We start from the raw sequence: 12801 nt of genomic DNA on the forward strand, positions 1-12801 counted from the left end.
GGGTGGGCTTCAAATTACCACAAGGCTTTCTGAGTGGGGAAGCAGGTTACAGCTCCCACATCACTGGGGTGCTGTACTCTGCGGCTGGGAGTGCTGGCCAGCTGTACAATACCTAGTGCTGGGGCTTTGCGGTATGTTCTGCTGTTGTGTCTGTCAGGTGCATGTAAATCTCACCACTTTATTCATGAAATAGGCATAGACATCTCAGGAAGACACCAGGCTGTAGTGTGTTACTCTTGCTTATGAAGCTTCTTGAAGAAATCAAGATCATTTGAGGTTCTTGCAAGGACACGCAGAGTCTTATATTTCAATAAATAGTCTAAATACTAGCAACAGCTTTTCATAAAGTTAAGAAGAAAATTAATCTTCCTGGGGCTCTTTGGGTAACCTCGGGTGTCCCTGAGCAGGTGAGGACTGTGGGGCTGAGGAGCAGATATCCACCGGAGGGTCCTCCTGCCCTGCACCCCGTACCTTGGTGGCCTCGCTGCAGAGGTGCTGCTCCCACCTGCAGAGGTGCTGCTCCCACCTGCAGAGGTGCTGCTCCCACCTGCAGAGGTGCTGCTCCCACCTGCAGAGCTCCCTGGCAGGCTCTGGGAAAGCTGCGAGTCAGTGATGACGTTGCCCCTTCAGCCCTGTATTTGTTTGAGCAGTTCAGCCCTGTGTTCGTTTGAGCAGGCAGTCACGATTTCAATAGTGGAAATCTCTGCTCTTGGATCGGGTAGCTAAATTCTCTACACGAATGCCATGTGGAGTGCGAATAGGAGTGCATGATGATCCTGATACGCACTGGTTGAGTGAAGTGCAAATAGCATATTATCATGAAGTGCGCAGAAGTAAACAGAATCAAATGCATTATCTCTTGGTGTTTCATATGTACAGTATTAGTATTGAGGGAAGCCTTAATAAGCAATAAACTTAGATTCAGATTGTGTAAAAAGTCAAGGCATTTTAAATGTGCTTTAAACTGTGGTACCTGGTGTACCCTTTGGAAAGGCCACCATGTTTCCCCCTTAGGCTGTGATTGTGGGAATGGCTTCATACAAACTGACCCGCAACTGCTTCCGTACAATCTGTAGCACAGCGGCAGAACCAAAAAGCTCCAAATGTGAGTCCTTTGTCCACCTTTCTGCCGCAGGCTGTCTTATTCCAAGGATGTCTAGAGATCGCTCTTGACCATAACTCTCCACAGCGCATAGGAAGAGATGTTCTGAATTGTTACTATTTACTGTCCTTGGCAAATGTGCTAAACTTGCAAGAGCAAAGGGGTGAAAGCAGAAGGGACAGTGCAGAGCAGTGCTGTGTATGGTCTTTGGACTGAAAGACGCTGCACGCTTTACTTTGACAATTTGCGTAGTCTGTAGATCTGGTTTTTTCCTAGTTTGTTCTTGATGAAAACTTTGCAAGCTCTAATTTTCCATTGTGATTGTAAGGAAGGAAATGCTTATCTGTAGCTGCTCTGAAACACAGTAACTGGGAACTGATTTATGTAAACTTTCAGGAGCTTTTTTTTCTTTGGTTATACTTAAGGGTGCCTTAACACCAAATGTATTTGATGGGAATTACGCCCACTGGTTATTCTAAATTCCCTTAGCTCTAGATTCAAGCTTAATGTATTTAATTTTGGTGCACCAAATGTTACTTAAAGCCTACCTTGACAATTCTCCTTTGATACTAGTTTGAGATTTTAAGACTTCGTATACTTTCTTGTGACTTATGTTTCCAGTGGCTTTTAGAGGAAAAGCTATAGGTGCACCCCCCAAAAACCTTGTCATGGCTTTCCGAGAAAAACAAAAGCAAGGGCTAAAACCTGTCGGCAGAGAGGAATGGAATTATGGCTTTGACCATCTCCACGAAGCAGAAGCAAAAAGACTCTGGCTCTTTAATAAATGTTAATCTGGGAAAACATCCTGGACTCAATGTTAGGGAGCATATTTAACAAAGCATTTAAAACCAGCACTTTACCTGACCCATGTAGAAACTTCTAAAAGTTCTAAACTTCTATGTCATCTTCAGTGAATTGCAGCTCTGTCTGCCTTGTGGAAACACTTGAATGGCATGCTCTGTGCCTTGTTGAGCCAACAGTATATTGCTTCAGCCATGGTTAACTCGCCATCAGGGCTGAAATAGAAGGAGGTATCTGGCAGCATGTGAAGGACACTTTGTGGGATGGATGTTGTGATTGATGCTGGGCTGTGGCACACTGTCCTGCACAGAAAGTACTATACTAAAGGTACTTTAAAATAACAAACAAGTTTCTTACTTGGCATGTGCACCACAGTAAATGAACTCGACAGATCTGTCCCCTGCCCCATGGAAAGTGCAGCCTGGTTTCTGTGAGGGAGGACCTGGCTCTTGACTTTTGCTGCTGTGATACCTGTTTGCTGCTGAGTCATCTCTGCATTGTCCCAGAAAGGTTTTAAGCGCCTCTTCCTGACAGGGTCAGAAAACTCCCTTGCTCAGAGCTTATTAATGTTTGCTTTGCTTTTTAGACACAAAGCACCTCTGAAGTAAAAACATGAGTGAATTTTGAACAAACGCAGCTGCATGTTTGCATTGGTGTGGCAGTCATTTCTGTGCTTGTGGTCACTTCCTCTTGCTTTGTTTCATTAATCAAAATTACTGGATGAGACTTCAGTGGTGTATCGCCATCAGCTGTCTTGTAGCTTCAGATAAGACTTCAGCAGATGTGATAGGAGGAAATGGAGCTTTTGCTCTAGCTCTAGAGGTGCTTGCACCACCCTTGAAGGAGCCTGTGATTTCCCTGGTGCTTTCACTTTGTTGCTGAAACAGCTGTTGTAATCTACTGCACCTATTTACTGTCTGAGATATTTCTCTACTGTTCAGCCACTGAGTATTGTTAAAAGAAATCAGACTGGGACATTGCTATTTCCTTGCTGTTCATAAGGGAGAAGTGTTGAGGGAGCAGTAGTGCTCTCTTAACTACTCTCCCTCAGATTTGTGCTTCAGTCAAGCTGTTCTGTGGAAGCTAAACTATCAGAAAAGCTTCATATTTATTTTGTAGGTGGAATTTTCTGCCTCAGATACCTGAGGGAATCCCCCTTTTGGCAGAAACTTCTCCTTAGGTTGGTTTAGCTGCAACACAAAGCCTTGGTTTCTGGAGAAGAATGTATGGGTGGGTGGCAGTGCTGGGATGTCCTTACTCTCCTGCTTAACTGGTAGATGGTCATTTGGCATGTGCTAAGGAGACGTTTAGGGTAAGCTGTTGACAGGCTTGAGCAAATAATAAAATGAGCTCTCTGGATTGTGAAGCCATCAGTAAATTGTTGGCAAGCCGTTTGCATTGCAAGTAGGTAAATGATGATGCGTCACTTAGGGTTGCTCATTTTCTTTGTTTGTTTAAAGAATTTCTGCAGAATTGTACAGGGAGCTTTTGGAAGCAGATGTTACCACAAAGGGAAATTAAATACATGAGTCATTCAGGAGGTTAGTAACCTTGGCCACCTAACCTGTTTTGTAACCAGTTTTGTTTGCACTAGGTAGTTAAGAACTGTTCACCAGTTGGTAATCCAACATCCAAACCCAGATTTCACCCTTACAGGGGAAAAAAAAAAAGCTAGGGACTTCTCTGTATTTAAATGTTACAAGGTACTCTCTATTAGGTGTAACTGGCAGGGTTTGGGGAGCCGGGGGCTGCAGGCGTGACCTGTGTGGAAAGGGGCCATGAGCTGCCCTGCGCCAGTTCCAGGTCATTCCAACCAGCTCCAGAACAGACAAAACCAGCCCACTGCACACCAAAACTGCAACTGGTGAGAGCAGCACACGGTGCCTCTGCTTGAATGTCTTTCAGAAAGGGTGGTAGCTGCTAGGGACAGGACGCACATGGGAGGAGGTGCATGAGGAGACACAGAAGGGCACAAGTGAGGACACAAATATGCAAGGACACACGTGAGGATGCAAAAAAGGAGACACGAGGAGTCACAGAAAAGGCCATGAAAAGGTGACATGAGGCAGGAGGTACCAAAGAACATGGGTGAGGATAAATAAAAGGAGACACAAAAGCAAAGATGTGAGGAGACACGGGAGGAGATATTAGAGGAGTTACAAGAGGATGTGCAATAGGAGATATGAGGAGATATGTGAAGAGATGTGTCTGGAGTAAAGGGAGGAAGAAGTGGAGGGCACATGTGGAAGGGTTGGGAACATGGTTGGATACCTGGCTGGAGATGCTCTCTTGGAAGGAAGCGCTGCGTGCTGGAGGAGGTACCCTTGAGGGACAGCCACCCTTGCCGGGGCAGGGACACCCCTGAGGATCTGTGGTCTGTGGAGGACCCACGCTGGGACAGGGACACCCCGGAGGGACTGTGGCCCATGAAGAACCTGTGCCGGGACAGGTACGCACCAAGAGACTGCAGGCTGTGGAGGACCAGTGCTGGAGCAGAGGAGCAGTAAGAAGCAAGGAGCAGCCACAAGAAACGGTTACGCACTGACCCATAGCCTCCTGTGCCGCCTGTTGCCTCACTGAAGGAATTGAGACAGACTGAGTGTAACCCACAGTGATAACGAGGGAAGTTGAGACTAGGAAGGGGGGAGGAGAGGTGTTGGACTGAAGATGAGCCTGGGGAAGGAGGAGGAGAGGAGGAAAGGTGTTTCCCAAAGTGCTTGTTTAATTGTTGGTTGGTTGTCTCCCCCCCCCCCCCCCCCCCCCCAGTACCGGAATCAGTAATTAAAAGCTTATGTTAATTTGTAATAAATTAAATAAAGTGAAATTTCCCAAGGCAAGAATGTTTTTTGCCTGTGGCAGTATATTCATTATGCTGGGATGTGAAGTGGTTTAGCAGTGACATGGCCAAACAGTACAAACCCCATGTGGGTGTAACCTGGGTAGAGTCTCCCTTCTCCATGTGCGCGGCTGGCATACCCCTGTATCGCTGCCTCTGTGCTTTGGCATTTTACCAAGTACAGCTTTCTAGAGAAGGGCCAGCATCAGCCAGTTGCAGGCATTCACAGGTGGTGATCTTTGAACAAGTTGAGTAGGCAAAAGCCATAGAATAGATGCAGTTTTGTTTGCAAACCCTTATATTCAGGCTGAAAAAGATTCATTGTGGGCAGAGCTGGAGTAAACTTTTGCCATCGATGTGCTCTTTCTGCAGGGTGGAGTTGCATAGCCATCTCTTTTTTCCCCCACCCCCAACTCTTTGCTGGTGCAGTACTGCTAGCCTAGTAGTAAATATACCGTGTACTTCAGGTGTAATGTTAAAAAAAAAAAAAAAAAATCAGTCCCTCGCTCCTCTTCCTTCCAAATGTGAGTGGAGTGTTTAGAATAGAGAGAAAAGGGAGAGAAGAGGGGGAGGGAAGATGGCAGGGTCTTGCCATTTCTTGCAACTATATGGGAAGAAAGACTCTTAATGTGTGAAGGAAAGCAGAGGGTACGGAGGGGAAAGGCAGCTCACCGTGACGTGGCTGTTCCCAGGCAGGCCAGTGCCTGGTGCTACCAGCTGGATGATGTGTCATTGTCTACAGGTAGAGTAGAAATGCTCCAAAGCAGGCTCTCTGAGAGACTGAACATGTGTTGAAAAATCATAGCATGATATGGCTTTTGTTCAAATGGAGGAAAAAAAATTGAGAGAGAAAAAAATCTCAGAGGAGATTTTTCTTTTTTTTTCCAACTGAAGAACGATTAATCTGAAATGGAAAATTCTGTTCTGTTATTAAGCTGATCCGTACCTATCTGTAGCAGGCATAATGTAATTCTCTATTACATTCTGCACATTTTTGGTTTGTCTCACAAAACTTCTATATTTACTATTGGATTGTATTGATTTTACTTCTTTTAAATTATGCAAACTTTTACCAAAAGGGAAACAGGGATTAAAACAGAGAAGACACTAAAATATTTTGCATCTTTCAGACTTTTTTTTTCTTTTAAAAGAGTATATTCCTTATGAAACCTTACTGTTCTTTTTTCTTTACTAAGAGCCTGGCACCCCTTTGACTATGCAGGCTTTGAGGAAGGCATTGGCACACTGATGACAGTGCCCTTCAATTAGACTGTGCATTGATACACCTTATTTCAGACCATTAAAAACTGTTGGACTTTCTGGGAGAGAAACTCAGCTCTACTCTTCCATCTGCTGCAACATATCTCTTTATGGTTAAATCTACACTTTGGACTTCAGAGATCTAAACTTGGGGGCTGGCCAGGACAGTCACAGTAGGCTTGTAAAAGCAGAAATAGCACTGTGTATCCCAGCTCAAATGCCTGACAGGAGGGAATATAGGTGTCCCCCTACACTTGAGCATACTGCTAGAGAAGGTCTGGCGCTGTGGGTAGAATAGGTGGGAAAAGAGGAGAATGTGTCCTTTAAAGACAACTGCTGTACTGAAGGCTTAACAGTCATGTTCGATTCTCTTTCACAAAGTGTGGTTTTAAATGCTGAAAGAAGGGAAAAACCTAATTTTTTTTTTTTTTTCAGTGGAGGAAAGTGTTAAGTACTTTAAGTCTAGAGGCTTAAACATAAAATTAAGAGCATAGCCAAGAACAGAGGTGCCGTGCAAAGGAACATAATAAAGACTACCATGTTGTGGAGCTCTGTAGCAAATATGGGACACAGGGTGGTTATTGAGGAATAAATGGAAGGGAAACAGATGCCCTTCTGTGATTCTGGGAGCTGAGACCTCTTGACAGGAACAGATGATAGCACTGGGGTATTAGATGAATTCTCAGTGTTGGGGAAGGCTGGCAGGTGGCTCTCCTCTGGGGAAATGAAACACCTCAGAAGCAGCTGTTCTGCTCACTGTCAGGTTTCAGGATCATTAGTATGGCAGCAAACCGGAGGACAAAAGAGAATCTAAAATCCCAGTATCTAGAATTCTTCTTGTACGTTTGATTTAAAAATAATGGGCTGATGAAGATAAAATGGAATACATGCTGTACATCCTTACAAGTGGCAAGCACAGTGTGCATCCAGGGAAGCAAGGGACAGTCTTGGTTTGTGATAAATGGAGAGGTTTGACCATACTTTGTCTTTGAAGGAGAGTTATCTTTGCGAGAGGACAATATATCGTACCAGATCCAAAAGCCCAAGAGAGGTGAGACTGCTGCTGCTCCATGTCCAGACAGTAGTGAGGCTGAAGATGTATTCAGCAGACACAGGCACACAAAGCACACATATAGACTACATAAGTATGTACATATACATGGCTGGCTACACAGATCACAGGCAGACACTCAGAGCGCCCAAGTGGACGTAGGCAGCACCAGCAGCCTCATCCTGCTCCCCTCTCTGGCTGGCCAGGATGGGAGTCCACAAGTGAGAATATACACAGACATACATACAAGGTGGATCCCTCCAGCAGCTGGGCTTAGACACTCAGCTCAGTAGCTGCCCCTAGATCCCAGTCTCCCCAGTTGCTGGCACCTGGACATACAAATCCCCAGGGCGACAGCCCTATGCCAGTTGCTGGTACAAACTGTCACACACATGCAACTGGCCAGGACTTTCCATGTCCCGTAGCTGCCCCCTCTGTGCTCTCGCCCTCAGAGACACGCGGGTGCTCTCACACCCAGAGCTGGCCCTCAGGGACCCGCACGCCCTCCTGGCTCCCAGGCCACTTTGCATACTCATAGGCAGGTCCGCTTGATCTCTGCTACCCATCGCACACTTGCACGCCCGCAGGGGCTCCGGTTGCTGGTACCGCGGACACGTGGGCCCTCTGACCAGCGGTCTGACCCCAGTTGCTGCGTCCACAGCCCGATACGCACACATGCACACAGGATCAAAAGCCCTCACCCACGAAAGAGTCGGAATTTAGCAAGAAGACAACGGAGGCTGTGCTGATCAGTCACAGGGCACAGCCAGAAAGCGTACTGACCAGCAAGCTATTTACCTGTGTCTGGCCCTTGTTATCCCCTTACACTTCTATTTTCCCACTCCTGTTCCTCCCAAAATCACCTAAACCCCTCCCTTGCCCCACCTTTGGTTCCTTTACTAAATATCTCGTAATAAGTCCTGTGCAATTCCAAACTGTTCTTCCCCTGCACACCGTAGTATGTCCCGCCCTGAGGCAGTGACCCCCTTAGTCCGAAGGGTGATCTGGAAAGCTGCTTCTGGTGACCCTGGTGATGGGTTTCACGGCTGGACACTGGGACAGCCGTGGGAGGACCCCAGACAAGGTGCTGGTTCCCCTCCAGTCCTTGATCTGGGATCCCACCTGCCATTGTGCTCCTGTGCTCCTCTGGGCTTGGGCAGATGGGCCTTTGGTGGGCTGATGGCCCCTGTGACGGGCCTGGGAGTTGCCCCGCACAGTATGTTTGGGGTCCCCCTCCTGCCATTGTCCCTCTGAGCTTTTTGTGCATGTGCAGATGAGCTTTGTCACGTAACCTCACAACCTGAACGTGGGCTGTGGTTTCTAATGGGGCCCCGTGGGCACTGTGGCAGCACGAAGAAGCCAGGATGCTTTTTTAAAGACGACCTAAAGGCATAATTCAAGCATGCCAGCATGAAGGAGAGTTCAGCATGTGGCTCTGCCATAGTACTGTCCTGAGACTCGTGGGTCTGTTGCCTTCCCTATCAATTTTTTCTTCTTTCCTCCCCTTCAGATCACGACGGTTGTCTTGGGAGAGCAGGCTCTGACGGGAGCGAGAATGCTCAGGATGCCCAACTGCCTGCTAAAACTGACCAGGGTGGTGCTGAGCCACAAGCTCAGGGCTCTGTTTATCCTCGCCTTTAAGTTCATGTCCTTTGCCTCCATCATATTATACTGGAGAATCGCGGAGCACCCTAAGGGCAGAGGCCAGCTCTACAGCTTGCCTGCTGAAATCCTCTGTGCTCACTCTGTGCCTTCTCCTCCCCATCCCGCTGTTGGTGGGCCCCCTCCTTCCCCAGGGGACGTGTTTTTTGTGGAGACCTCGGAGCGAACTAACCCCAGTTACCTGTTCATGTGCTCCGTGGAGTCAGCGGCCCGGACGCACCCTGAGACAAGGGTCGTGGTGCTCATGAAAGGTTTGGCAAGTGGTAACACCTCATTACCCAGCCACTGGGGCTTCTCGTTGCTGAGCTGCTTCCCCAACGTGGAAGTCCGGCCCCTGGACTTGACAGAGCTTTTCTCTGGCACACCTCTGGCAAACTGGTACTTGCAGGCTCAGCAGCGCTGGGAGCCTTATTTCTTACCCGTCCTGTCTGACGCCTGCAGAATTGCCATCATGTGGAAATTTGGTGGCATCTACCTGGACACAGACTTCATTGTGCTTAAGAACTTAAAGAACCTCACCAATGTGCTTGGTACCCAGTCCAAGTACGTTCTGAACGGAGCCTTTTTGTCCTTTAAGCCCAAACACAAGTTCATGGAGCTTTGCATGCAGGACTTTGTGGATAACTACAACAGCTGGATCTGGGGGCACCAGGGCCCACAGCTCCTAACACGTGTCTTCAAGAAGTGGTGCTCCATCAGGAGTCTTCGGAGCAGTACGAGCTGCAAAGGAGTGCGTGCTCTGCCCCGTGAGGCTTTTTATCCCATTCGGTGGCAGGACTGGAAGAAATACTTTGAAGTGGTCAACTCTTCGGAGCTTCACCAACTCTTTAATAACACCTATGCAGTGCATGTATGGAACAAGAAGAGCCAAGGGACCAGGCTGGAGATCACATCCCAGGCTTTGCTGGCTCAGCTACATTCTCACTTCTGCCCTGCCACGTATGATATCATGAAGAAGGACTCTGAACGGCAGTGACTCAGGGGTCAGCTAAGAGATGTTGCCTGGGAGCCCACAAGTCTCCAGCTGTTCCATCGCAAATGAACCTTCTTTTGAAGTGAGGTGGTGTGAGTTGAGGACGAAATTCATTTGTGGGTCGTAGATGGAGCCTGTAGCTTCAGCTGATGTCTGTGCAGCTCTTTGTCTTGACTTTAGCTCCCTACCAGCAACGTTTTGTTTCTCTGCAGGACCTTTCTTCTGCTCTGCTTGGTCGGGTAGAGAAATCTCAAGAGGGGAGCAAGTGCTGGGCCACTTGTGGCAGCCTCCATCAGCCTTTCAGAGGAGTAAGGCCCCTTTCTATGACTGTAAACCTTGAAGAGGCCTTCACAGAAATGCATATCTCATCACCTGATTCTCAGGGCTTCTGAAGTGCAGTCCTCAAAGCAACAAAAGGATGGGAGAGCAAAGAACAGGAACTGAGGAGGAAGTTAAGGATGTGCTAGAGGAGGTGTCCTGCGAAAAACATAGAGGAAAACAGAGAAGAAAGGAAGGGCTAAAGCAACTTCTTTTTCTTTTCATTCCCTTCTCTTCTGAAGCCTTTGGTGGAGGAGACTTTCTCATGTCTGGTTTCAGGAGGGAGCAGGATGCTGCAGTCTCTGTTCAATGTCATAGATCTAAAGATGTGGAAATTTGGTGTGAATCCGAACATGAGGATCAGAGGCCAGCTCATCGTTTAGAAGGAGCTTTTGCACAGCAATGATTTATTTTATAGTAGTGGCAAATTAACACCCTACAATGAGCAGGAGAGCTCATCCAAATCACACCTCACATTGCACCTGACGCAGGAAGAGCTGAACTATCTTTTACACTGAGTTTGTCTCTGTGACCAAATATCCATAACTGCGTCTAAGATGCACCAGATCTTTCAGCACTTGGATGGATCCTAAAGGAAAGTCATGGTATTTCCAAGTATTTCCAAGGTTACAGAGAGCTTGGTAGGGAACCTGTACTGTCTAAATTCAAGTCCATTTATGAGTCATTTATGGTGGACCTCTTCAAGTAGCCTGGAGTACTCCTGCAATTCACTGTCCAGGAGTACAAATCTTTCCTGGGAGGTCTTGAGGAGGGCAGTGGAAAGCTTTACCCTGAGCATCTTCCTGAATTGCATTGGAGAAAGTTAACGTATCTCTTGCAAGGTGCTGTTGTGCCTTTGAGGGTTCCTACCACGGAGGCAAGTTTGTTGGACAAACTGTGGGAGAAAACTCGTCCCTTGCCTTGATGCCCAAAAGGATGTATTTATGCTCTTACAGTTCTTGTTGGAAAATGATGGAGAAAGAGCAGCGAGAAACAAGAATGGTTGAGATGGTCGAGACCATCAGCATTGTTGCATTTGGTTCCCACTACAATCTAAAGGGGATTGCTGAGGCACATGAGCTTGGCACTATGATAGAGTTAATGCAGATGCGCAGAGCATTGGCCTTCTCCTCTCCTACACTACTAAGAGATTATGATCTCGCTGTAAAATCTTTTCTGCCTCCAGTGTGCCTCCTCTTCTTATGCTTGGGAACAGCAGTGGGGTGGTCCAATGGTCCCTTTGATGACCACAACTTGGTCAGATCTTCAATGTCACCTTGCCCCAAAGCAACAGCTCTTTCACACGATGCTTCCTGCAAGTCCTCTGAGTGTGACTCAAATGATTTCTAGATCTGCAGTTGTCTGAGGCCTCTTCTGTTTCCTAGGGCAGCCATAAGCAGTGTGAGGTTTGCTCAGTTCAGCCAAGGCAGTGGTCAAAAATGTAGAAGACTGTGCATAAATTTATCTGTCTCGGGTTTATTTGTCTCTGATGATAAAAATAAGAAAGACATATTGCCTATCACTTTTACAGTTCCCTGTCCCTCAGGGACATGGCCGTGGGAGGTTGAGGAGGGTGTGCACTTTTTTTTTTTTTTTTTTTTGTTTGTGGAGGCCAGTGCTGCTTTGATTGAAGGGTACCTGCCTGTGAGTTGGGCAGGGTGTGAGGTCTGTGCACAAGTAGCTACTCTGGAGTGAAGAAGGTGCTGGAAACACCCCTGCAGCAGCTGGCACCACATGCGTGTATGTTTGTAGTTCTGCCCCTCTGTTTGGCTCAGCTTTATGGTATATCCCGGAGGCATTCAGGATTTTGAATGTCTGCAGCTCTCCCAACAGTGAACATCTTTAAGAGCAAAGACTTTGTGGGGAAACAGCAGATCCTCCTGACTGTATAAGCATTCTTCAACACACTAAGTGGTATAAATGGATGTTCTTTTCACTCCCTACTCTTAGTATCACTACTCTGTGGGGTTTTTTTCACTGCTTTCTTTAGAAGCAGCCGCAAAATTGTCAGCCCTGGCCTAGTGTGTGGTCAGTGAGGCATGGTTTCTCCTACTGGTTCCTTCTGTTTTGGGCCCTTTGGGCTAAACAACAGAAATCCTGGTGAGCTAGGAGCCCCTGTCAGAGATGGTAAAATTGTGGTTGGTGATCATAAAGGCATCACAGGGGACTCCGCTGTGGCAATATCGTGAACTGATTATGGGATTGTTTGGGACCCATTGCAATGAGTATCTGGCTTAATGTACCACTACTTATTCTAGGAAAGTGCCTTTTTGGGTAAGTGGAGTGATTTTTTTGTTGTTGTTTTTCTTTGTTTTTTTGTCAATGTTCCAAGGTTTGATAAGGAGAGAATCAAACCAAAGCAGCCTTTGGCCTTTTTCCCTTTGTCTTGTGAAAGAAAAATAAATACAGTTTTTACTATTACTTCTCTCTGCCAAGATGTTCCATTTTGTTCTGCAAGGCGTTGGTGGTAGGTCTGAGCAATCTGTTAGTTATGCAGAAAAGCATTTTAAAGTTGTGTCCTGAAATGACTCACTAAAATTAGGAGTGTGGAATGAACATGAGACAAGTTGAACATAAGCACATGTGGAAAGAAGGCTCTGCGGACCATGACTACATGCCATTTTGGGACTTGACCAGAGGAAACAGAGGAAAGCACAATGTGTGGTACTGATTCCTTATCCAACCAGGTATCACCCGATCATTCATGACCTGCAATCTATCTGAAGCAAGGCATTTTAGTCTCACTCTGAAGGTCTGGATGTTATGGAATAGGAAACTCCATGAGAAATTGTGTTGCT

General features: G+C 46.8%; 2 protein-coding genes across 3 annotated transcripts in view; both read left to right on the forward strand.

Moving 5' to 3' along the window:
- The window catches only part of LOC104316335 (lactosylceramide 4-alpha-galactosyltransferase), a 30215-nt gene that overhangs the window by 4647 nt on the left and 12767 nt on the right, over positions 1-12801 (forward strand). The window lies entirely within an intron of this gene.
- Positions 5430-12424, forward strand: LOC104316336 (lactosylceramide 4-alpha-galactosyltransferase-like). The gene has a single exon (XM_069806990.1). It carries the CDS (start codon positions 8606-8608, stop codon positions 9686-9688), a length of 1083 nt encoding a protein of 360 aa, XP_069663091.1. The 5' UTR covers positions 5430-8605; the 3' UTR covers positions 9689-12424.

Source organism: Haliaeetus albicilla, chromosome 19 (assembly GCF_947461875.1).
Source record: "Haliaeetus albicilla chromosome 19, bHalAlb1.1, whole genome shotgun sequence".
Classification (NCBI taxonomy): domain Eukaryota; kingdom Metazoa; phylum Chordata; class Aves; order Accipitriformes; family Accipitridae; genus Haliaeetus; species Haliaeetus albicilla.